Source organism: Cyanistes caeruleus, chromosome 5, assembly GCF_971803275.1.
Source record: "Cyanistes caeruleus chromosome 5, bCyaCae1.hap1.1, whole genome shotgun sequence".
NCBI classification, from domain to species: domain Eukaryota; kingdom Metazoa; phylum Chordata; class Aves; order Passeriformes; family Paridae; genus Cyanistes; species Cyanistes caeruleus.
In genome coordinates, this window is record NC_141705.1 from 38,202,039 (window position 1) to 38,229,639 (window position 27,601).

The following is a 27,601-nucleotide window of genomic DNA, read 5'->3' on the forward strand; positions in this document are numbered from 1 at the left end:
CTTCTCTCTACTGTGCTGGCATGTCCCAGATAAGGGTCAAGTCCATGAGTACTGCGTACCTGAAAATATTTTGCTGTGTACTAGGACTGCTTCTTCTTCACAGGCTCATTTAAAGGCCTAATTTGCTTTTGTTTGCCACAGAAATGCAATATGAAGGTAAGTAAAGCACCTAATAGAGGTATGTTTTAAGAATATGAAATTGGAAATAACATTACAGCTTATTGGTGAGGGAAAAATAAATAGTTTAATAAATCCCTTTAAAAGAACCAAACAATAAGAAAAGACTGTAAAGAAGAAAAAAAAGCTGTACATAGTTTTACTTGAATAGAAGAATGAAAACCTGAAATTTTAGATGGAAGTTGCTTTTTTGACCTATTAAACTTCCAAATAAAAGAATATTAAGACAAACCTCTTACTGAATTTATGTGGAGGTTATAATTCAGTTTTTTACCACAAGTAGATTTCCTGGTAATTTTTGTTTGCAGATATATTTCTGATGTATTGGATACTTGATTTGAATAGTCTACTGGATTCTGGTTTAGTTGGTTTAAAAATCTAAAAGCTGAAGTTGATTACAGTAAAATGTGATTATGATTAAAATTCCCTATGTAACTTAAGAATACATAATGAGATACAGAAATTAGAGTTCTCCAAGAGACAAAAGTAAAATCATTAAGGTTGGAAAGGACCTCTAAGATCATAGAGTCCAACCTTTAACCTAGTATTTCCAAGCTCACCACTGAACCATATTGCTGAGTATCTACGGATCTTTTGGCTCCGTAGCTCAGTGGCTCAACCACTTCCCTGGGCAGCCTCTCCCAATGCTTGGCAACCCTTTCAGAGAAAAATAAATTGTACTATCCAATCTAAAACTTCTCTGGTGCAACTTGAGGCCATTTCCTTTTTGTCCTATCACTTATTAGGTGTGAGAAAAAAACAACTCTCACCTTTCAGGGAGTTGTAAAGGGTGATAAGGTCTCTCCTGAGCTTCCTTTTCTCCAGGCTAAACAACCCCAGCTCCCTCACATGTTCAGATGTGTGCCCCAGACCCTTCCCCAGTTCTGTTGCCCTTCTTTGGACACTCTCCAGCACCTCAGTGCAGAGAGGGCCCCAGAACTAAACACAGGATTTGAGATGTGGCTTGACCAGTGCTGTATCTTATAGCATGTTTTGCAAAAATAATCTTGGCAAGTGAGACAATATGTGGGAGAATTTTCAGGGAGATGCATTTCTGCTCTTGCAGGTTTGCAGATGTTTCTTTGTCCTTGTTGCCCAATTTGAAGAACCCAGAAGTCAGTTCTAACCCAGCTAGCAAGTCTCTAAATTATGATTTAGTGTATTTAGGAAAGGATAATATAATGCTTAACTGTTTGCTGATGATGTATCACTATTGTGAATGTTCAAGTAGTCTTAAGGTGTTATTTCTTTTCTGCCAAATGAAGAAGATGAACATTTTGATACAAAAATAAAAAACAAAAGTGTTTTTCTAAAGCTGTTGAAAACTTAAAAAGTATGCCAGGGAAGTGTGCACTTGTATTTCTCCTTGACTTAGTAGGTTTGGGTATCTTCGTAGAATATTTTAGAGCTCCTTATATATTGAAGAAACTCAATATAATTGTCTTAATTTTGTTGTCACTTACACCAGTCTGAGCCCAAAATAACTATGCTTTTTAGCAATTTAAATAAACAGGATCATTTCTGAATTGTAACAATAATGATAGGGGAGGCATTTGATTCCTGAATATGTGAAATTTTTCATTTGCATCACTTTTTGAGCTAAGTGTAACCTATTTTCTTGTAAACTTTCAAGTAATACCCAAAACACAAAAAAAAGTGTGAATGTTTTCGAAGCAGAGATCATAGGTATTTGTGAGGGGGAGAATTTCTTATAATGTAGTCACTGCACAAGTAGCTTAAAAAAATGTGACTTGGTGAAGATGATTTTTTTTTAAAGAGGGTGGAGAAAGAATGAGTCAAGTATTTGAAATTTTGTAAAAGAGATAAAGCTTTAGTGAGTTTGTTCCAGAGGAAGAACAGAGACTGGCAGATTCAATTTTATTTTTTTAGCACTTATTTTAAATTATATTATCAGTACCTAGAATACCAGGTACCATGTCATGAATCAGTGTAATGGCATTTTCATGTCCTTTTTAGAAAAACTTTATTTGCAGCAGTGAGCAAAATCGAAATATGCAGTACTTTGTGTCAGTTGGTTATAACCAATGTCAGGTGGTTATAAATTAGTATTAGATGTTTCTTTGCTTATCAGAGCTTTTGAGTAGCATAACTACCATTGCAGGGCAGCTACAAACTTGTTGCTGATGTCCCAGAGCTTTGTTTCACAGAGCATTAGGAACAGTGGTGCTTTTTTACAGAGGATTTAGAGACTTTACACAATTGTCTTTGAACCATCAGTATGGAGAGTTCTGAGCACTTGTGAGAGGAGAATTTCTTGGCAGAAGCTACCTCCATGCAAATAGCTATCTTAAATATTGAAGCACTTGCTCACAAGTTAGAAACCAGACTAGACAACCAGTGATGTTCAGGGATTTGAATCTAAACTTTTAATTTACTTCATTGGCCACCTGCAGAAAAACCTCCACTCTAGACTTCTTACTGAAGTTGTAGATTTGTGTGTCCAGATGGAACTAGTGTTCAGGAAGATTCTTCTTGTGAACATCCAGCTGTAGTTACCCATTCTGCTTTTTAGGCTATATACAGAATCTTACATGGCAAATACAGTCCCTGAAAAAAGAAACAAAAATTTGAGATTCTTCTTTTTCAGAATGCTCCCATCAAATTACTGAGGTAGGCTATTTCTTGTTAATCTTTTATTTTTATTTATAAATTTCAGATTTCTAGCTGCAGAGTGATTCATTTTCATGTTGAAGTTAAAAGGTGTTTATTCTCAGTAGATATGTTGCATAGTAAGATGGGCTTTTCTTGTAACGAATCCACAGCAGTGTTGGTTCAAACCGTATGTGACTAAAGAGGGTCTGTGTGTGCATGCAAATTTTGAATGCTGATCAGTGTATAATTTAGGTGAAAGATAACTGTTACCACTATTTTAATTAAAAGTTTGTCTGGTCTCTGTGTTAGCTGACAGTATCAGCTGAGTATTTGTTCTCTGCCTTGCTTTTCACCCTCCTGTTACTGGAAATTGTGGTGCTGGGATTCTGCAGTTATCTAGACCCACAACACTTGTCAGTGAGAAATCCTGCTATAGCAGATGAGAAATTGTCATCTTTCAAAATGGAGAAGTAAAGATACTTGTGGTCTTTAGGTACCTTCAGGAATTGTGAGATTTATCAAAGGAGGCAATATGAGTCATTCCCTTCTACGGCTGCCTGCCTTGGCTTATAACCTAGGCATTTGACATGATCATTAATATTTTAGTTAAAATTTTCAGATAATATAATTTTTTTTTCTCCCTGCATTGTCAAATATGAAAACATTGTAGGCAAAGAAGTCAAGACTTGACTTTTAAAGTGGTGGAATTAAATGATTCATGAGATGACCAAACCATAGCTGAAGTTTTGGTAAATGGAAACATTGTGTTCATCAGAAATGAATCAGAATATTGGAGGAAGAAAATAGACTTTAAGTCTGAAAACTTTGTCCTTACCTTTTTTTCACCTTTCATTTTACTTGGAGTGGAAAGTAAGGAACATGTTAGAATGCACTCAGAAGTTTGTGGAATAATGATAATTTACCCAGATTTCTGCCACAGTGGCTGCCATTATGAATATTCCTGTATTACAGTTTGCTAGTCTTTATTTCCTAATATATTCCTTATAAAAAAGATGTTCTGACTAATGTCAGTTTTCAGGAGTGCTAGCTGTAAATTGGCTTACAGAAGAGATGATCAGAAGTTTTTCTTAATTTCTTTCCCAAATTTGAATTATAAATAAGTAGATCTGTTAGTAATAGTTGAATCAAGTTTTTTAATATTAATTGCTTCCTTGTCAGAAGAACAAAACCCTACTAATCTGTCAAAGTCAGCTGAAGTTTCTAATGGCAGAGCAACTTGTTATTTACAATGGAAGTTCTTAAAGAAATAGTAGATGTTAAAAAACATTTTATACCTTTGATAGACTTTTTGTGACAGCGATATTTTTCTGCTTGTTGAAATGTAGTTAATGTGATGTTTCATGGTATTGTAGCCAGACACATGGACAAATGTCAAGTAGGCATGTGGACCAATAATTTATAGCAAGTACTCTTTTTTGAATGTTAGAAGCTGTGTAAAGCTGAACATTATCACGTTGTTAAGGCTAAGATCTGACCTGCATCTTTAGAAGCTGGTTGTATGTGACATTGTAGGAAGTCAGCTGATACAGCAGTAAAGAGATGATTTCTGACAAGACTTACATAAATATATTTCTTACGTCTAGAGTCTCCTCTCCATAGTGAAAACCTTTGCCTGTTTTCATTAGCAGTGTAATTGTGCTGTACAATTGATGTTTGCACTTCAATTATGGGTGGAAGCCTCTAATTTTCATAAATAAGATGAGATTTTAGTAAATTTTAATTGGATAAAAAAATGGATTGATACCTGTTTCATGTTGAAGACAATAGCTGCAAAGAATACATCAGTCCTACTGGGGGGGTTTTGATGATTTTGGTGGGAATGTTGTTCTTCTTCAAAGCTGCTTATTTTGGCAGAAACAGAAAGAAACATGCAGTATTGTCTGTGTACTCTGAGGTAGGGGAATGCCAGGAATGTTTTGTTAGGGATAACTAGAAGATGGATAGAAGAATGAAAGACTTAGTGCCATGTATTTCTTTATATAAATGAGTACACGTTTAGTGGAAATCTTTTATACTTTTCCTCAAATAAATTTATGCATTTTCATAGCAGTGTAAGATATTTAGGATGACTCCTTGTAGAGACCAGACACAGTCAGATGTGTCGCTGCGTTGTAAGGGGAGTACAGTTCTTCCCCAGCACGAAGAACTTCAGACCCTGGTTTTGAAAACTGTTTTTCTTGTGGTTTAGCCTTTATTTCTCGTGAAACTTATTAATTTGTGAGTTCCAAGTAGCAAATAAAACAGGCTCAAAAGAAGGGCAAGCCATTTCCATGCTTTTGTAAATAAGTAAATAGTTTCAGTCTTTTCAAAGATGGCAAAATCACTAATGCAATCTGATGTGGATGCTATGCACTCTATAGTGTAGGATTGACTAGAGCATCTGATATTCAAAGAGAAAGACATACAGTGGTTTTCATGGTTTCTAGCAATATTTCTTTCTGGGCTCTTTCTTGTTTATCCTCTGGCATGTTGTTAGTCCAGGCAGACATTGACTCTTCTGTTAGTTCACTTTTTCACATTCCGAAAATCTACATTTTCATCTGATCTCCCCCTTGCTGTTTAAAAAAAAAAAAAAAGTTTCCAAGGATATACATTCTTCTGACTTCTGTACCAGCAAAACTTAGTTTGGTAACTAAGAAAGTTTCATGAAAAAAACTGGGAAAAGGGAGGCCATGTGTCACACGTAAGGTGAGGAAAAAACACTTCTACAGGGACCTCACAGCTGACACAGAACAAGTTCAGCAGGTCATGGAGTGATAATGTGAGTTAGTGTCAGTGGCAGGACTATGAGTCCTGAACATGCTTTCGAATATAAAAATGGTCTTGTGATTTTGGCACTCATGGTTCTGCTGGCTTACCTTGTGAGTGTATACCTCATCTGAGGTGATCAAGGGTTACTTACATACAGGGCATGATAACCACTGAGTCGGCAAATAGTAGAAGATAATATTAGCAAATGGAAACCAAGACTTTCAGTATTTACTGATTTATATCAGTAAATACTGAAAGTACTGGGTTCCGTTTGCTACCCATCCTCATGTTGTCATGAAGTCAAAGTGGAAAATTACCATCTCTTGCTTGTAAAGTTGGGTTCTGCCTGTAGTGTTTTGTCAAAATGTAACATAATGCCAAAACCATATTTTATGGCTAACTAACTTTGATGGAATTGTCAAAACATACCTTCAGAGTCCCAACAACTTTAGAAATGAACTAACCATTTCAGTGGCAATGATTACATAATCTCCACTGTTCATCCTTTTTCCTGAAACCTGTTTCCTACTTGGTATTAACTCAGCATCCTTGTATGATTCCAGATTTCTGTTAGTCATGTGTTTTTTATTTCATTAACCTATTTTATTTTATAGAGGAGTTATTTGAAGATAGACCATATTCCACTATTGCTACTTTAGTGATTCCATCAGGGAACATTCTGGGAAGTATGTTCCCTGATGTAGTACCTTAAATGATTACTAGTGTCTGGCATTACATTCTGCCTGACTTAATGCAGAGAAAATGTTTTAAAGAGTATCTAAAATCTAAAGTAAATTGGAGAAGGATATGATCTCCTTAATTTTTACTCTCTCTAACCCTAGTTCAGGAATTTTTTTTTTTTTGGCTGCAGTTGCTTCCCATTCATATAGAATTGTTGTAATCAGTTTTATTCTGGATTACTGGTGGTGGTTTTATGGCTAGTTTACTGTAGAAATACAAATGTGTGGAAGAAGAATACATCTTTTCGTATACCTTTTGCTGCAATTAACAAAATAGTTCTTTTCTGTCTGCATTGAATTATTACACTAATGATTCTGTCACTTTTCTGCTTTGATGATAATATGATATATTTGTTTTGCACAGCTGAATGTATTATTGAAAAAGAAAACTGAAGTCACTGTTCAGGCTATATTTAATCACAACATTACAACATCATGAATCAAAACTGCAACTAATGATCAACTTGGTTCTTGTTTTCTGGGTACATGCATGGTTATCAGGCTTAGGTTTATGTCCTCTGTCAGGTCACATGAGATGTGGTTAATACTTTGATTCTGAAGAACAAAAGAAACATAAATTTTCTTTCCGAAAATACACATGCAAATGTTTGCTCTCAGGCACATGGTGTGGTTGTTGGGAATGTCCTGTACAGCGCCAAGGGTTGGACTTGATAGTCCTTGTGAGTCCCTTTCAGCTCAGAATATTCTGTGATTATGGTATTTTATAAGCAGATGCAAGAAATGGGGAAAGAGCATTTCTGAAATAAAGCTGAATAGTGGAATGTAATACGCTAATGTGAAGAACACAGGAAAACTGAATTCCAGTTGTTCATAGCTTTCTTGATTAAAAAAAGGGTACCAGCAGGGGTAAAAAAAAAATCACTTTTGGGATACTTAGATTACCTGAAAGGACACTATGGAGATCAGAGAATGGAGAAGTTGATTATCTTTTGTGGGAGCTTAAATTGTCAGATGCATGGCTATTATAGCCATGTAGGCATGGCTACTCCAGAAAAATGCAAATTTAGTAGTAAGCAACAGAAAACATTATTTGGCTCTGCCAGTATTATAGCCAGAAATCACTGTTTGTAATTGGAATTCTAAAGTTATTATGGATAATGACTAAAGGACCAGCTAAAAAAATCAAAAAACAAACCACAAAGCAGAGAAATGGAAACCTAGAAGGAGGTAGAATTGATGTTTAAAGATGGAGTCACACAAATCACTTACCTGCATATTTTAGTTTACTTTTTCTTTTACTGAAATCTCATCTGAGTAATAATTTCTCAGAAAGTTCAGTGTCATTGTTCACACTTAATGTTGAGTAGGAAGAGCCCAGTTGTGTCTTAGTAAGCACTTAAGGGAAACTGCTTTCAAGGTGGCAATACCATTATTTGGGGATTGCAGTCAGAGAGTGGCAATTGTTAAATGAATATAGCAGGGAGTACTTACTTTACCTACAAGACAGCTGTATTTTTTCCTGGTTCTTTTCAGTCCAGCACTGTACAAGCAGCAGGCCAACCCACATACTGGGTGGGTTTTGTGTGTGGTGTTTCTTGCCTTAATTTCATATTCTAGATAACTGTTAACAACTTTCTAAAACTATTTTCAGCTTTAGATCCGGCTAAAGATCCATGTTTGAAGATGAAATGTAGTCGCCATAAAGTCTGTGTTGCACAGGATCAACAAACTGCAGTTTGCATTAGTCACCGAAGGCTTACACACAGGTAAATACTTCAAAAGTTAATCCTATAGACAGTTTTGTAGTGTTCATGACTGACTTGTAAACTATAAAACCATTTTAATTAGATTAATTACTTAACAACATATGAGCACAGTAGAAGTGGGTTTTAGAAGTCATTATGTATGTCATTATGCAGTCATTACTAAATCATAATTTAATAATAATGCTTACTATTTTTTTTTTTTGTACTAGGAGGTATACATGTTTGAATATTGTAAGCTGCTGCTACAAATACATTTAGGGAAATCGCCGTTGTGCCAGTATCAAATGAATAAAATGATTGTGATAGTATCCTACTTTTGTACATTACTTTGACATCATCACTTCTTATATTAAGCTAGAGAACTCAAAACTGTCTGCTGAATTGTAGGTAACAGCCTGATACAGTGTAAGTTAGAGATTAGTGGGGGTTTTTCCCCCCTCTTTTTCTTCTTTTGTGCATTCTGATTTTCTTTGCATGCTGGACTGGTTAAATGTAAGGAGAAAATACATAATGAATTACTGTATTTTTGTGGCTTTATCTGAGGCAGAAATAAGAATATGTAGGACCTGAACCATACACTTAGTTGAGTCATGACTGTTGCTTGCTGTGGAGATGGAGTCAAATTGCATTTTCAACTTGAGATTGTTCTTTTTTTCCCTGCTTCATTGTGGGAAACAGGACACAGTAGAATGGTTAGATTTCAATAAATTGATTTAAATAAGTGTCTGTTAAAGTACTTTTCTCAGTAGGGGCTGAAAAGAGCTGAGAAAATAAGACTTCCTTGTGTGTTGGAAGAGGATCATTTCAAGCACAGTTTTATGAATGATACAAGGAATGTTCTTCTGAGTGTCTGGTTATGTTAAATACATCCATCTGGAGCTTTTCAAACAAGCAAGATAGTACATAGTGAAAGGAAAAGTTTAAACTGTTCTCGATCTGCAGCTGTACTTAATTAACAAAAAACTCAACAGTGTTTGTGGAGTTACACTGTTTATATTAAACAATCTCAGTGTAGAGCTAGACATTTTAGTTTGATAAGGTACTATATATGGTGCAAGAATTATTATCAGACAAAGGTAGGTAGTCTGATTTCAACTGCATGTGAAGCTTCAGGAATATTATGAGTGTTAACTCTGAAGAGACAACATAATAATTCAAAATTTCTAAGAGGTATTACATGTCATGGAAAACAATGAAAATAATGACATTTCCTAGTTAAGTATACATGCAGTAGATGATGACTGAAAACTCTTTTAGATTAGATGAAGATGCATACTTGTGTTGAATTAAGAAAGTTTTTGACATCTGCCTTCATTCCTGTATTATTCCTCCCACAGTTCTTGTACTCTTTTAGAAAGGTAATATTTTAAAAGGCAAAACTTGCCTGAATACAAGGCAGTCAATAATGGGAAACTTTGGAATGTCAGCAACTTGATGATTGTAAAAAGCACTGTAAATCTAGTCTTGTAAGGTAGATGAAGCAATTTTTTGCCTACCTGTGCCAAGCCATGGCAGGGTTTTCCCAAGCTTAGATCTCCCTGTTCTGCCAGATTACCACATACAAGAAGAAATAATTTTGTTTGTGCTTTTTTTCTAAAAAGGTTTTTCATGCAGTTTCTGACCTTTTTGTAACATGGTGGGATTAAAGTATGACTATCATAAACACAAGCAGTCATCTGCAGGGTTTCTTTACCACTAGAGATTTTCTTTGCCTAACATGTTACTCCTTCACTTGTATCTGCAGTTTGCCTGCTGATTATCAGTAGGGCCATCTGTTTCTCAGAATTCCCAAAGGTTCAGTCCACTCAGTGTGAGTCTTGGTAAAAATTAGATGAGAAAGCATAACTTGACAGTTGATAACATAACTTATCTACCAGTATCCATTACTAATGTATCATTTGTGTGTAATCTGTTGTGAATAAACATTAGCAAAATGTTTCATCCCAGTAGTCCTTCTAGTTCGTGTGTGTGCACGTGTGGTGTTCTAGGATTGGATAATAGGAATAATTAAGAAAAGGCAGTTGGGGATGTTTTCTGAAAAAATAGTTGAGACCTTTTTCATGAATTACTGAGAACTCTTCATAAAGAGCTTGCCCATAGATTTTAATTTGGACATATTTGCTGTATAGATCCATAGATTTTTTTTTTCCCCAAGACTCTTGCACAGGGAAAGTAGTTTAAAATACTTGAATTGATACAGTGGCAAAGATGATACCCAAGGGACTGTCAGAGAAGTGGATACTGTGCACACTTCCAAGATAAATAAAAAGTTTATGGGCAACTTTGGGCTACCCCCGGGGAAAGAGGCATGAAATACAGTTACAGCTGAATAGATTTTTCTGTAGTGTCATCAACTTGAAATGCTCTGATTTACAGTTGAATTCTCAATTACTAGAAGCAGCATTTCCAAGCAGCCCTATTACCTAGTTCATAAATTTCTATTTATAAATTCTGTTACTTTCTTTAGATAATAGCATAAACAGGGAAATTGCTAATCACTGAAGACTGATAATTGTATCAAATGGAGGATTCAATTTAGTGATTTCTTTTGTTGTTTGTAAGAAATTAAATTGCAAAAAACCCACATCGGCATATCCATTGTTATTCAGTCTGTGCTGTCCTAGCTGTTCTTCTCTATATAGTACAATCTCCAAATTATTGTAGCCCAGTTTGGATTACTGAGGGCCCAGCCATCTACAAGACTGGTAGTGACAAGGTCCCAACAGGATTAATTAATGTGACAGCACACTTTAGTGATGATTCTACCTGTGCTTTCAGAAGTATTAAAATTTCTATTGGCTTGGGGATCTCAGCACTGTGCTCTTGCTGCAGTGTGCTTGCATTTGTATGGTTTCACAGCCAGCTATTGTATCTCACTGTCCTTTTCACGGAGTTGTGGGTCAGGCAAGCCTATGGTTTAGCTCTTTCCTCAGTTTCCATGGCAGCTGAGATCATGGTCTCCCCTCAGTCTTCTCTCAAGGCTCATTTCCTTTTCTGGTAGGCTGCCAAGATGGCAAGTCCTCTTCTAGCACTCTCCTGCAGGGCCGCAGCACAAGAGCTTCCTTTATGTGCTGTCCTGGAAAGTCTGAATAGCATTTGACAAAAAGATGTAATAGGTGTTGTAAATCATTGGTCATGAGAATAGTTGGAAATACCAGGACTTTTAAAACACAGGGACGTGCTTAAAGGAGCAAGGTTTTTGTTGGTAGCAGGTAACAGCATTTGCATCTTTGCTGGCTCTGTGTCGGAAGCTGTGTTCTGTGTGCTGCACACTTAGCTCTGTACTTTGAAGGAAAGATAATGTGCTTGAGGGGAAAACATGCAGGATATGTATATAAATGTTGTTCACATTATTCCCATGTGGAAAGGGAGCATCTGCTGTCGCTAGAATGCATCATAAAAAGGTAGCTCAAACTGTGTGTAAAATAAAACTTTCATTGATTTTTTGAAATTTGGAAATTTGTCATTAACTTTTCATTTTGGCTGAATGGTGTTTTGCCATTCCATTGTGCTTTCCAATTTATCTTTATTGGTTAAGTGAAAGGGCTTTATGGGGAAAACCTTTAAAGGGTCTTTACGTGAAATAATGAAATGCTTTGGAATATACCTTATTCAGTTACAAATACAGCTCACAGAATATGAAATACAGTATTGCTTCTACTGGGATGTGTTGGTGTGAGTGTTATGGTGACAGGCAGGATATTCATCACCCTAAGGGAAATCGTTTACTCATTTTAGTTTCCAATCTCTTCACTCTCAGGAGATTTAGTTATTTGCATCTGCAGTACTAAGAATCTCTGGCAAATACAAGTTCACCCCTGTGAGCTTGGGGAAGAGGAAAGCAGTTATGTGAGTGTTCTGCCAGGAGACAGTTGGACAGGAATAAAAAGGGATGAGTCAGAGGAGAGGACTGTAGGTGGTAATGGACACTTCATAATGCCCACAATGGAATGTATGCTTTTTGTATACTTAGAGCAGCAGGTGGTAGAAATAAATCCGTAAATATCCATGTACTTCTTGTTGCCACTTTGAGTGAGGAAAGAAAGGATATGTGCAGACACCACAATATACAGGAGCTCATTAAGTCCATGCAAGCTAGTAACTAACCGGGCTCAGTAAACTGGAAAAGTTAGTCCAGCAGTGGCCTATCCTAGATTTACAGGCCCTGATAATAGTGTGTTAACTTTCTTTTAGATTTGAAACAGACAATTATGATATTGACACATACTGTAATTTTTGCTAAGTCTGGCATTCTGTGAATAACAGGCTGCAGTACTAAATAAACTAAGCAGTGTATAGGTGAAGATCTGAGGCAGTAGGTTAGCTGCAATTGAAGGGCAGGAAAACTTGAAAAAATGGGGAAGGATTTCTGCCCAGCAGAGAATTTTACTGTAAGCCTAACAGTAAACATGGGACAGTGCCTGTGTTTTCAGGTGAATTAGTTTTATTGGAATCCTTTTTGTACTCCATGTTTGTAAAAAATATTTAAGCCTAGCACTTAAAGGTGAAAGAAAGGAGGTGCAGGCTCTGTCTTCTTGAAATGTTTCTCTTTGCTTTTTTTTCAAATCATCTGCAGGAGACAATTTATAAAGGAGATTAATTCAGTTGAGACCTAGTTATTGTACAGCCCATTCCAGGATCTGACTGCTTACAGCTGGAAACCAGTGAAGACTCTCTTAACATGATTTGTCTAAAAGTTCTGAAAATTAGGAAAGTGTGAAACTGTTTTGGGCCAAAAATCATGTCTGAGGTAAATCTCAGTGTCTCTTATATATTAGAACCCAGTGACTAATCTTGTACTTACTCATTGATCCTAGTGGAATCTGATAAAAACCAGTCTCTTTTTCTTTTTCCATAAGTAAAAGAAAAGTACTGTGTAAAATTGATTGGATACATTTAATCAATCAGTGCTTGGAGGCATTAAATTATTCAGTGCATTGCAGGTGTGTGCAGTTTTTCTGGGCAGATGCAGATCTGTCTCTTTTATGAATTCCCCACAAGACATAATGCCTCCTGCCCAGCTGGGAAGGTCCTGCTATGCTCTTATGAGTTTGTTTATGTGAATTGTGCAGATTGACACCACGGTTCCCTGCTATGGCAGAAATAGATTGCATTTGTCTGTGCCATAGCATGTTAAGATGGAATAACAATGTTAAAAGACCTGACAGCACCTACCTGTGTGGTGATATCGAGCTCCCTATTTCTTTGGATTTTTTACCTTCTCCAATCATTTATCCTTATGTTTCAGAGTAGGAAGCAGTAGTTACTGGTTCCCAGTAAGTATTAGCTAAGCCACAGATTCTGGTGATACTAGCAATTCTAAAAAAAAAAAAATAATTTCATTTTATTAAAGGTTAAGGTAGGAGTGGTGACTTTTTAATGGTAAAAACATTTCAATTACACATATTGATCACCTGGAAAATAATAAGAGTTAGTTAGCTAGTCATGAACAGAGAGTCACAATAAGAAATCATTTCTCTAAGTTAAAAGCAAGAAAGAAGAAATTAGAGGCGGCTCTTTTGCCATTGGAGCTCCACAAGGCAGGTTCCAGGAAAATGTGCAGACTGAACATCTGTAAGGTGCACAGCTGGGTAGAGGTGAGCAGTATAGAAGGCCTAATGATACAGAATTCAGTCTCTAAGAATTAGTGACTCTTCAGAGTTCTGTGAAATGAAATTAGATTCAGTCACAATGGTTCCCTGCCCCAAGCCTGTGTGGAGTAGGACCTGAATTTAGGGATTATTAAAAATTATTTAATATTTCTGCCTACGGATGCAGTCTTCAAGTTATGACAGTTTCACTATTAAAGCATATTAAAGAATTTCAGTTATTACAGACTCACAGAAGCTGATAGTGGTGAAGATGTTACATCACTTAATCTAGTTTATTAAGGTAGAGGAGTTGGATAGCTTCATAGATTTTGTGATGGCATTTAATCTTGTTACCACTTCCTTCAGGGTTTTGGTTTAAATGACATTTTGAGGTGCATTTGGTTCAAGTCATTGGCCATCTAGACCATTATCTTGTTGTGGACTCTGTCATGTTCCAGTTTTCTGAACAATTTGGAAAATCTGTCTAAATACATTTTATATGAGGTGGATTATCAGAAATTCTTCGCTGTGTTTGGTCTCCTTAGTATTTTAACTTGAGGAAAAAGTTCTGTCTTAGCTTGAAGGTGATGAGTGTTGGGCCTTGGAGCATGATGTGGATTAGCCTGGATGATGTGACAGAAGCTCAGAGTAACACAGTGAAAGAAAGCCAAAACCTCTTTTGTTTCTATTAATGTGGGTACTGCATGGTTTGAGATTATGCTCCCAAGCAGAAAAAATGAGGAAGTCCGAATATGTGAGAGGCTTATTTGTGCCTATGTGAGAAAAATGCACAGATGTATATAATCCATGTGTACATACATATGTGCACATGCATATATATGAAAGAATATGCATTCTTTTTGTTCATATTTTATGGGTACATTTATCCCATATTTCCAAAACATCATACTTTTGAACCTGAGGTATTTTTTTATCTCCCCTCCTTTGCAACAAAGGAAAGAGGGGTTTTATTTTAGACTTGTTACCACAAAATTTCTGATTAGAAAAAGAAAAAGGATGTAATTGCAAATCTGTAGTTGTATTAAGTAGTCTGAGCAGTTTTGGAAGCCAATCTATTAGGGCTGATGTGGGAGATTTTTTCATTTGGTTAGAAAAAAAGGAAAAGAAGCAGAGAAGAAGGAACAGTATAGCTTTGTAGCTTTCCTTTAATTTTTGGTGCTGCAATGTTTTATTATTTAAAAGAAAACCGCAACAAAATAAACAAGCTTTCAAAAAACTAAAGCAAAACAAAAGACTTGCTTTGGGCAGATTTTGTGAAGTTGCAAACACCACTATTTAGGATGTCATCATTTCACATTATAATGCTGCTGAAGAAGGCCAGCTGGTGCAGTTAAGTCCCTTATTGGAAATTTTAGTCTGATTCATTACTGTGATTTGTAGTTGTACACAGAAACACTTAATCATTCTTATCCTCCAAGCTCTATTGAATCTACTGAAGGCTTTCTGGTTCTTTGCATAATTTGTGCTGCCAGTCTGCCAGCTTGGCAGTGTTTCAAGCTTGTTGCATTATCTGTGTTTGTTTGCACAGGAAGTGATGCTGCATGTAGGCTGAATTTACAGTAATTCTTTTGTAATAGGCTAATGAGCAACACTACTTCCTTCACAATACTAACATTATATAGCTTTGATTAGATCAATTATTGTGTAACTATGCCATTGTGATCATACTTGCACTCTACAAAGTACTGAAAAGGAAATTTGCTTAGCCATAGCTTAATAGAACTTGCTGAGAAAATAAGTTGGACTTTTATGTGCTTAAGAGAGGTAAAAATTTGAATTATGTTAGAGATTTTTATATGCTATACAAATTAATTTATTAAAGTGAGAAAGTGAAGCTTCTTTTTTACTCTCTATTTCATTGCATTGGGGAGGAAAAAAGGCAACTAAGACTGTGCATCATACATTCTGCATGTGTTGCGAAAGCCTGTTAATTCCTTGGTGAGCTTGTGTTTCCTCCATTCATGTTTGTAAGAATCATGGGTACACAGCTAGAGGAAAACAGGATCCTCTGATGGAATTCCTTCTCTCTCTCACTAAATGTGGAAGACACCTGTGTCGATTGCATTGCAGTATCAGTATCAGCCTTACTACCTATTAAGTTTGTTACTAAGCCATACAGTATTTATACTTCTTGTTGTCAAGCTTCAAAATTCAAGAATTGCTGTCCTTATGGAAAAAATCAACTTATCCATCCCCTGGACTCCTCAGACTCTGTAAAAATCAAAAATACAAATTTTTTAATGTTTGGGTTTGTTTGTTTTAGTATGTAAAGCAGACTTGAAATTAAATAGACTTCAAGAGAGCCTTTGTATTCTGCTTGTTAACAGAACAGCAGTTGTCCACTATATTTTCCCCATTCAAAAATCAATGATACGCCTTTTTTTAAGGAAAATGTGGAGCCCCATGTTAGACTGAATCACATGGACTTCTAATTTACTAAGTCCTGGGCCTGCTCATTTTCTAGCTGCTCCAGCAAGAAGCTTGTTCAGATTCTCAGTTGCCTGTAGGAGAGAGAGGGTGCACTGGGTAATCCGTGTGAATGATGGTTTTTTTCAAGATCATGAGATTTTTTCCTTAGAAATTCCTCAATGAGAGGAATATTAAGATTGGAATTCTTTTCAGGAAAACAGATTTCAGCTCCCTGTATTTCTTTCTGCCTTGCTGTTAGTGGCTGAAGGCACACTTGGTTGTATTATCTCCAAAGAAGCAGTGAGTTAGGACACTGGTGTTCATAAGCTAGATAACAGGAAAGAATGTGACTAGGAAATGTGACTATCTAGGACAGCTTTGCTGGTAGAGTGTACAATTTTGACTAATCCTGGGGGAATGTTACCATACTGTCCTGTTTGTAAAAAATGGTGTGCCAGCTTTTGTTGTATTGTTTTAAAATGGTGTTTTCTTCACAGCATTCCTGAGAATCTACTTTAAAAGATAGCTTTTTTGTTAAAAAGATTAGGAAGAATGATGAAGTCAGTGCTTTAAAATTACTTTCCTTCCCTCAACTATGAAGTTGTGATTGCAGTCCACAGCAATAAGACTCACTGTGTACAACTATAAACATTGAAATAATACAAAATTATAAGAATAAAATATTAGGATATTCCTTTATTAGAAAAGGTAGGCAAAGTGAAGTCAAAAATAGTTCAGTGCCACTTCCCAAAAATAGCTGTTAAGATTGTGATATGTTTTTATGGTGTTTTAAAAATTAGCTGTCAGAATCAGTTTTCAGTGTGCTTTATTAGAAAATATTATCAATTCTAAAATAGCTGATGCAAACATTTGTAATCAGTGCTTAATTTGGATTTTCTTTGTGGGTTGTGTGTTCAGGGATTTGGTTTTGTTTCTTTTTCTTTCAGTATTACTGAAATACTGTAATACTAGGTAATGGAACACAATATAACTTCAGGATGCTTGTATATGAAGGGTTCTTTCACAGGTTTTAAAATTTGATTTTGGTTATAATGAGGTGCTTTTATTACTACCTAGCATCAGTTCTTGCACATTTCATTTTATGTGAAAGTTGTGGTTCATAAGTTGCATTTATAGGCTCTGAATACATCTGTTGTTTTGCTTATGTACCAGTGGTGGGAAAAGGATAGTGTGTGAAACAGAGTAGGAGCACTGTTCAGGGAATAGAAAGCATTGTACTAATTCCCATTTATGTAAAACAATACATTTAAGGTTTCCAATGTTGAGAAATACATTAAGTGTAGTAGCTGGAGGTGTTTGTCATCATCGAGTGAAGTATGTGCGTATATTGCTACTTTACAGTAAAATGTATTACTGCTTTTGGAAATCAAATAGTGTACTCAGGAGGCAAGTCAGGAGTCTCTAAATACTCGTGTTTGTTGCATGGTCAATTACATACAGGGGTTTTGTGTCTGGCAGTGTTTTTATCTTTTGTTTAAAATCAAATGCCAAAACCTTTTTAGTGTGTCCAGATTGTCTAAAGTAGGTTTACTTTACAAAATGCTGTAGACTTCTACAGGAGAACAGAAGTATTTTACTTACGTGCGTGGCTTTTGCCACAGACTACTATATCTTTTATATTATATCCCTATTACCTAAAAAAAAAAACAAACAAAAAAAAAAATCAAAAAACCCAAACAAACTAAAAAACCCACAAAACCCACAAAAAAACAAAACAAAAAACATGACAGCTTTTCTTTTTTTTTCCTTCATTTTATGTCAAAATTTACATACTTGAAATGCTTACACCACATAAGTACTTTTCCCAAAATGCCTATGCATCTCTGTATTAGTAGTGATAATAACAGTGAAAAAATCTTATAATCACAGTACTGTTAAGGCTCAGTTTAAAGCTTCCTAAACTTGTGGGAACCACTGCCTTTTTCCAGGCACTATCTGTCTAAAGGTTTCAAAAGGTTTGGGTTCATAGTAGATGCACAGACTATCTGCATGATGTGTGGCAACGTAGATTCTGTATCTAGAAACTCAAAGACTCAAATTGTGTATAAACAAAACAACTGAGGGAGGCAAAGAAGAGATTACACCTGAGGAAACCTGAACTTGAGAGTAGCTGTGACTCCAGGGTGTTCTGGTTCAATTCCTTTGAGGGGGATGCTTCTTTCAAATACAGACCTTCACTGGTACATTTGAACATTCAAGCACAGATACACTTTGGGGGTAAAATTTATATAAGCATTTTTTAATAGTAGAGTTTTTTTACAAGATAACAAAAGTGAAAAACATTCAGGATGGATCCTAATTCTATAGACTGAGTGTTGCCTGAAGCTGCAGATGCAATAGCAGTAATGTTTCCAGTGTATCACTTTCCTAATAGACACAGGCTTGCAGTTCCTAGATTGTTCCATAAAGCAATAAAAAGCAAACAAACAAAACCATCCCAAACCAAACTAACAAAATTACACAGAAGAAGAAGCAGCATTAATTCTCTCCTGTGTTCAGGACAGCTTTTCTTGACTAACTAATGGGGTAGAAAGATTAAGAGACCACTGAACTGGATCATAGCACCTATGGATTAAGCCATCCAAAATTATCAACTTGGAGGATATGTATTAATCAATGCTTAGTTTTTCACTGTGATTTAAAATTATTTAATTCTTCATGTTTTTGAGCATGACTGTGTATGGGACATAATTTTTCTGTTCTGCTTTCTAATTGTTATTCTTTCTCCCTTAACTGTAGATTATTTTAGTTCAGAGTCTAAAATAACAACTGTTGTAAAATACAGCCTTTTGAGTCTTAGAAATAATGCCTCTGAGAAAGATGTTTCATAGAGAAATATACCTACGTGGGCTTTTTCTTGTCAGAGAGTTTCATATGTGTCAACATTTAAGATAATTATTGTAATTTAGGGATCACTTCATTTCTTGATCAGCTGAAGATCTGGGCACCTAAATGTTTCTGAAAACATTAGCACATCTTGAAGAATGCATTCCCCTTTCCTTTGCCTTCACATTTTGCACATAAATTGCCAATGAATGTTCATAGTACAAAGATTTGCATACTTGCAAAAGCTGATTGGAAGTTTTGATCCCTAAATTCAACACAAACCATGTTCCAAGCTTTTTTTGTTGGGACTTATTTTTAAAGATAACCCCAGACATCATCTCCTTTTCAACCCCAAACTCACTGGTGCAAGGTAGAAGCAAATAAGAGAAAAGATTGTCTGAGAGGGGATTTAAGCTGGGGAGTAGGGTGATAAATATAAGACTACAGGAAAGTGATATCCTGAGGTTATTGATCCAGTGATTGATTTTGCATATTTGTAGTATGCTACTGGAGTCTCTCAGAGGTATGAAGGTACAGCCAAGATCCTCTGGATGATCTTAGATATCGTAAAACAAACATACATGTTAGGAAGTGGGAGGTGAGGGCTTGCTGTTCCCTTTTTCATTATTTCAGTGAACACTGGAGATCTTTATACTATTGAGCTTTCTACCCATACAGTTCTTTCACAGAGAACTCTCAATAGTAACATTGCTAGGGTAACCTCAGCTTTTTTTTGTACACATTTGAGATATCTAGAAAATGGAATTTCTTTCGTATTGTGGATGTGTACTGATATCTAGAAGTTATATGGCATCATCTAACTTCATACTTCACAGTACAAATGCTGGAGGTTTTTTACCTACACTGCAATATTTCTGTCATGCTCTAATTCACCTCTCCTATCTTCAGACTGTAAAACAAGATAATTTTTGATAGGATCAGTAATTGCTTATATGTTCAACTGAGAAGCAAACACAAAGGGTCATTATGAAGAACATGAAAAACCTATGCAGTAGATGCAAAAGCAAACAAAACAGTGGAAATTTGTAAAGAATGCTAAAGAGAGTAGTCTGTGATGTTAAGAAACCATTTTGAGTGAGGTCTCACAATTTATTGAATAGCCCTGTTATCTATGGCCACCTTGAGAAATGACATATACCAGAAACAGAAACGCTTCTGAGCTGTTGAAAATAGGATCAAAGACCTAAAGAGACATCTTTAGGATGAAGACATTGGAAAATGGGCATTCAACTTAGCATTAACTTTGTAAGAGTGAGTATGACAGGATTTTATTTCTGTAATCCTTGCTTGGTTACTTTAATTTACTCCCATAATGAAGGAAAGGGGAGAATACATGAGGCAGCAGATTCCAAACAAATTTTAAGCACCAGTTTAATTTTGAAAGACACTCCTGCCACAGAGCTCTTGGTCCGCATTGTGGTTAAAAGGAAGGGTGAGAAATGTGTGCATGAAGAGCTAGAGCAATCCTCTAAGCCAACATGGAGGTAAGACAGCTGATTTTTCTGGCATGTGACAAACCTGTTCTTTGCAGTAGAGTTGTAACTTTTGCCTCACTTTACTCCTAAGTTCCTTTTAGCTGTTCCATGGAGCTGTTCCTTTCTGGTTTTCCAGCTGCTTTCTACAAGGAGGTTCTATATTGATCAGCAGACTGGACACTAGTCCAATTAGTGACCAGAATTTACTGTCTTACCAAAGTAATTTAGATATAAAAAGATTCAAACTACAATAAAAATAAAAGTTGAGCTAAATTATGTAGTAGAGATGAAAAATGCCACTGGAAAAAGCATCACTGTCTGCTCTCAGGATTTTTAAATAAAAAAATCTTTCTTTTGTGCAAACAGAAGCTTTTCCAAGTAGATTATTAAGTGCTTTCTTTTGCCCCACAGCAGGGCAGAAAATATCTATCTCCATTTTTCATATCTCAATAGAATATTTTTTCCTTTTCCCATATAACTACAGCATTTTTATCATGCTTACTGCATAGCGATTTTGGGACTTCAGAGCTGAATTTGTGGCTGGTCTTCTAAAGCAAAGTGTTTGGAAACATGTTCAGCTGTGAGGCTGAGTGGTGAATTTTTTGTTTTTCAGAATCATGACTTAGAAGATGAAATTAGGCAGCTGAATCACAGGATCAATACTGTGTTACGGTATGCAGAGTACCAATGGTGTCCAGCTGAGGCACCAGCAGGGGCCCTGGTTGTATGAAACTGTAGACCCATGAGGAGTAATTAAGCAGAGGGAAAGGTGAAGCCTTAGATATCTGATTTTTCAGTTTTTCTGAACAGTTGGGAATGGTTTTTGAAATACTCAGAGAATTTTCCAAATTCTGTGTGCTGCAGAATGAAGACGTCAAAGTACAGAGCCCTAAAAGCTGAACTGCAATTCCCTTTGTGTTACCATCCCAGCAATATAGAGTATTGCTGTTTTACCTTTTGTAATGTGGTTTTGTTTATTTAAGGATTTCTGGGGTTTTTTGTAGTTTTGTTTACTGTTTTTCTCTCTCTTCAAATATCTCTTGTCCATTTTTCTCTTTTCTTCATCACAGTACTTCATGTTTTCACTCAGCATGGCTTATTATTTATGCAGTCATTTCCATTAAGAAATGCTTTATGGTGGCTTCAATAGGGAAGAAATAGATTATGTATTATCCTTTAGGTACCATTTTATGGGACCAATATTAGAGTAATTGAGGAAGGAAGAAAGAAAAAGGGTCTATACTGTTGATGTTTATGAACATTAATAGAAAAGAAAAAGGTATTAAAATTGGAATATAACTTTGTTTCCTGCCATTAAGAAATCAGTAATGTCCAGTTGTTTGCCTATCAGATTAGTTTATGGAATCAAGTTGAGTTTGTTTTTTCTTGGAGACATGAGGGGAAATATATTGCCAGTGTAAATAATAAAAGTGAACTTCTGTCATGCTAAGCTAAATAATGTGAAATAACATTACAGTAGTTAGTAAAACTACTTTTGGCAGTATTATTGACAATTTGTTTTTCACTGATATTCTGGCACACATATTTCATCATGGATATGTCTGTTTTGTATTAAATTTCATCTGTAAAATGATCTATTTATATGTGTGAATTATCAGACTAGAAAACCTCACACTTTAAATCTTTGATTTTCTTGCCTTGAGCAATAGCACAAATAATCTTTTATGTTTTAAAAAAACCTTCATTTATAGATGACAATGAAAGTAGCAAAGTTTTGTTTTAAACTGTTTAGTTTATTTCCAATACAGCAATAACTGTATCTATCTCTGTGGGTTTAATATGTCTATGACAGAAGCAGATTAATCAAGTAAAACAAACTACATATTATTTAAAATTTTAATATTTTCAAGTTTTAAAAATCATCACTTGCCAATACATAAAAAAAGCTAAATTGCTTCCTAATTGTGAAGGGAGTGTTTCCCCCCAGCGAGAGTCTCTGTCAATGATCCTTGGATTTGATCAGAGGTAAAAGAGTATTACAAATTAAAACTACCATTTAGGGAACATCAGTATTGTTGCAAAATATCGTCAAGGTCTGAAGAACAACCACAAGCAATGTGCAGATAAAATGGAGGCTGTGCAGGCATTGCTCTTAGCTGGTGCAGTGCTTTGTTGAACTGGGTTTTATATTTTACCAGTTTTTCCCTCTTTTCCCATGAAGAATCCAAATGAATCTAAACAGATTTTGATACTCGTTCAGTGCATTTCTGCCTATTTGCCAATGGGGGTGACCACAGTGTACAGACCTGGTGCACAGTGAGTGAGTAACAGAAATGGTACTCGCTGATGGTTTGGGCTTATCATGGCATGCATGGATGTCATTGCCTAGGCAGGCTCTGCCCTGAGATAACTGTGTGAGATTAGAGGAGAAACACTCCAACCTGTGACAGACTTAGCTTTCAGTAGTAAGCAAAGAGAAAAAAGAAAAAGGAAAATTTTATGTTCTTTCAATATAAAAGAATATAAATAGAATGAGTTCGTATACTGCAGCAGATGATCCTCCATGGCTAATTGTTTGACAACCTGTTTTTGCTCATTTACCATACACTTGTTGCTATATGTTTTGTCTGAGCAGACCTTTACATGATAAAAGCTTGTCAGCTTTATCTTCCTACTTTCTGATGTTACCAGACATAATTCATAAACTCAGAAGACATCCTACAGGCGGAAGAGATGACATCAAGCTGAAAAGCCTTTCTGTCTCTTTTTTGTTTGTTTTGTCTCCTCTTCCTCTCCCACTGCAGGAGTGAGAAAATCGGTGCTGATAGGTGCTCTTCCATCTCTCTAAGGAGCACTTGGAAGATTACAGTACAGTAAGGTGACAGTTGTCTACATGATCTAAAGGAATTCTCTCTTTCACAGACATGCCATAGCTATTAACCAGTGCCAGAATACAGAATTTTTATGAGGTACCTATTCTCAGACATAGATAATTCTCTTAAAAACTCATGAACTGTAAAGCAGCAATCTTTTAGCACCTGATTAACAGCACCAGTAACAGCCTTTGTCAAAAGTGACCTAGAGTAACCACAATAGCAAAACTATTATGAGATAATAGTTCTTTAGTTTTAATTTAAATACCATATAGATGTTGTAATCCTGAGCACCACTGCATAACACAATTTTCTGTCCGTGTATGTTATGTGTTAGAGTCTGTGACCACAGGCATGTTATCTTTATGCTTTTGAAATTACTTTGGCTGTAGAATTAAGGGCAAACAATTCTAGCAGTAAAATTATCAAAACAACTGACCTATTTTAAGCCTTCTTCATAGAATGGTTTGTGTTGGAAGGAACCTTGAAATCATGTAGTGCAACCCTCCTGAAATGGACAGGAACATCTACCACTAGACCAGGTTTCTTAAAGACCAATCCATCCAGGTCTGGAAGACTTACAGGGACAGGCCATCCACAACTTCTTGGGCAGATTGTTCCGGTGCCTCACCACCCTCATAGTGAGGAATTTATTTCCATATCTGATGGAAAACTAACTTCTTTCAGTGTAAAGACATTACCCTTGTCCTTTTCCTATGTGCCACTGTATTGCTCAGCACCAGGAAGTAAATAGTACATGAAGAGGTCTATTATATCTATTATGTGATTTTCTTGTTTAGCAGAGTTATTCTTGATTTAGATGGATTATAAGTTCAAAGTTGGTTAACATAAATGGGTGTCCAGGGTAGGTAGAATTACATTACACAGTGCCTGTAATATAGCAGTTTAAAGTAAAAAAAAACCCACTTTTACTGTTCAAACAAATGAGTTGTGGTACTTCTGGAGGAGGGGAGAACAATAAATTAAACCTGTCAGGTTTAAGAAGCTGAGCTGTAGGTGGTGTGTGCACCATCAACCACACAGATGGACACACTGATGAATGAAGTTAAGTGTTGTACAGTAAAAGCTGAAGCAGGGATTGGGGAGCAGGGAAGTGTCACTCACTCTAAAGCTGTGCTAAAGAGCAAAGAACATTTGTTAAAATGGATGGCTGCAAGGTTTTGTGCCATAAAGGGACTCTGAAGCAACACTGAGTAACTTAGGCAATTAAGGGATATTCAGGTCCCTGAACATGAATACTTTGAATGTATTCTTTGTAGAAGTGGCTTATTATTTTCTATAGGTGCAATGAAGAACTCAGAACTGTTAAATGCAATCTGGAGAGACATATAGCTCCTTATGCCTCTCCTTCAGTTTTTCAGCTTTGGTTCAAAGTATGTTTCTTTAGTTACCTTCTATACTTAGTATTACTTATTCTTTTGAAATTAATCAATAACTGGTGTTTTCTACCTGTAATCCTTCCTAAAGAGTTGAGTATAGAGAAGATAAATTTAAGTCGTTAATAGAGCAGACATATGTTGATAATATTAAAGGAAGACAATGAAAATCTTTTTTTCAGATTTTGATTACTGTGATGCTTGTAAATGGATTTTTCTTCCTTCTTTTCTGTCTTTCTTTTTAAGCAGACACTGTGACTGATCCTGTGTGAGGGAAGAAAAAGCTGTGAGCGTGGGCAGCAGGGGTGCAACTTGCACTTGCCAGGCAATGAGAAAGATAGATTGCATGAGAATCACACTGCAGGGTTCTGAATCTGATGAGTGGAATATCAATTTATTCTTATAGTGATGAAAGAACATTCTTGTGGCAGCCAGTGTTTTGAGCCAATAGGAAAAGTATCTATTTTCTAGTGAAAATTATTCTGTAATTATGTTCAACATAATGTAGTGTGTTGAAGGACTGGACATCTTCATAGTAATATTAGTCAAAATAGTGTTACTATTTGTCTATTTGGGTTGTAGAAGTGATTATTAGTTATTTGACTTTCATTTATTTTAATTTGCTTTTTATGTTTAAATTATTTTTATTCACTCATTTATTATAAATCAGAAGCTTTAAGATGCTCTCTAATGAAAACTGTGCCTTTAATTGAACTATCAAATGCAGGTAACAGAAAGCATCATATTATGCAAAACAGATTCTGAATTTATAACTTCAAATTCTCCCTCTGTAATACAGATATAATCATTGAAAAATTTAATCCATTACCTTACCTTGCAGTTTTGCAATTGCTAAACATGATGATACATAGGACCCCCATTTAAGTATGCAATTATTGCACTTTCCTTACCATTAGGAAATCTTGGATTCCTGTTCAGCAAACTACTAAGAATTTAAGATGTGACACAATTCTCTGGTTACTAGATGTAGTTCTTAAAGTTATGTCTGTTAGCTGAAGAGAACTATTTGCTGTCCTTAAAAAAAAGCTTGCTTTATTAAATAATGTGTAAAAGAAGAGATTAGTTTTGCTTCTGTGTTATCTGTTTTAGAAAACATTGAAAAATGTCTGCTTTCCTTTGGAACACAAATTGATGTCTTTTTACAATAGAACTAATATGTAGTGAATATATTCAAAGAGGTAAACTCTGTAAGGCTGAGTACACACGTAAAATCTATATAAAGTTCTGTTTTTGCAAAGTAGAAAACGATAAGTTTGAAATGTGTTTGGTAATCCTTTTGTCTTTTTAAAATAAAAACCATTCTGAGAAAAAGTAATAAGTATCTCTAAGAAATTATTAAAATGCTGCATTATGACAAGGTCAAGCACTTAGATTAGCATAAAAAGCACTTACAAAAGACATTTGCATATCTTGGTGACCAAAAGGTGAAGTCTAAGTTCATAAGTTAATATACACTATTAAAAATCTTTCTAAAATAATACATAATTGCTTTAGCAAAGTGGGGTATATGTGTGTGTATGAATCTCAATTTCTTTTGTAATATTGTGTATATGTTATATCAACTGAAATGTGTATTAAATTTTTGAGGCTTCAGTTCTGGAATGACTTAGAACTGTGAGCATCCCATGTAGTCACTGCAGCTATTCAAATCTTTGCAACTTTATTTCTATCAGTTTGTGTTGTGAAAAATCTAACTATTGATTATTAGTGAAATATGCTGTGGAATGTTTAAGATTTTATAGATGAAAATAAATCCTTTTATTTTTTTGAATTTTAGTTACACTTAAGTAACTTTTTAAGTTAGGAGATCAATAGTTTCTTACCGTCTGTTGGATGAGTAAAAATGCATATATCCACTGAAAGGAAAGAAGTCATATTTGGGTCAGTTCTTATATGAAGTACAGGAAGTCCTCTAAAAACTTGAAATAGGAGAAACAATAGGTGAGTTGATAAGCTTAAAAATTATGAAGTCAGTGGTAATTTTGAATGATCTCTAATATGTCAAAACAATATCTAGTAAAGGAAGTATTTTTATCGTTTAAATGCTCATACATTTTCATACAGTTTAAAAATAATTAAAAGAGGCTTTTCTGTAACTTTACCGTTCTCCAGCTCCTACATTGGAGTCCAAAATAACTATGCTGAGGATCAAAATTAGACATCCTGTGATAGGTGGATCATTTTGCCATGTGTAGACATCTGTTTCATCCAAGGTTTCCTTCCAGCTTATGCTTAACTTGTGAAGCTATCATTGCAATCCTTGCACTTTATTCAAGTGGTTTTTACAAGGCACAAAGGTTCTGTAGGCAGAATACATGCTACCTAAAAGTATAAAATTAATTATCACCCAATGGACACAATATTTAGCTGGGACTAATTTACTGTTAGGCTGTACTGATGATGCTCTCCACCTCTTCCCAGATACTCAGTGGGTCTTTGCTGGCCAGACAGGTCCAAGTATAATTTGTTGACTTCCATGGCTTATTGAAGTGGGCTGATCCTCGGTGTTGTTTCAACTTCTGTCTCTGTTTTTGCTTTTATGATTTTATAACTTTTCATATTTGTGGCTTGTTTTCCTTCCACTCCTGGCGGACCTTGTTCAACAATCTGTGTTCTGTCTGCAGCTTTAGCTTTCTTACGTTGCATGATTCCACATTACCTAATTTCTGGTAGCTCTCTTCACAATTTAGTAGTTTCCTCAGTGGTGTGCTAGACACTTAGCTGTGAGTTAACTGGGAAATAATCTGGTATTCTTTTTGATTCTCATGGTCTGAACTGCAGATACCTGTGGGGTGATGGAGTGTGCTTTGCTGCTTCATTGACCAGCATGCCTAGATATGAGATTATGGTTTATGCTCAACTCTTTACCTTTAGTCAGTGAGTCTAAAGTTTTGACGTCTATAGCTCAGGACTTCCCAGTGGGATTTGTAGAGCAGGTAGGATTAAAAGGCAAAAC

At 35.7% G+C, this 27,601-nt stretch overlaps 1 protein-coding gene across 7 annotated transcripts in view; it reads left to right on the top strand.

Moving 5' to 3' along the window:
• The window catches only part of SPOCK3 (SPARC (osteonectin), cwcv and kazal like domains proteoglycan 3), a 428,772-nt gene that overhangs the window by 329,659 nt on the left and 71,512 nt on the right, over positions 1–27,601 (top strand). For all 7 annotated transcript variants that reach the window (XM_086890368.1, XM_086890373.1, XM_086890370.1 and 4 more), the window contains one exon: positions 7,915–8,029. In XM_086890368.1, the coding sequence (XP_086746494.1) occupies positions 7,915–8,029 (115 nt within the window). The remainder of the gene's footprint in view (positions 1–7,914; positions 8,030–27,601) is intronic.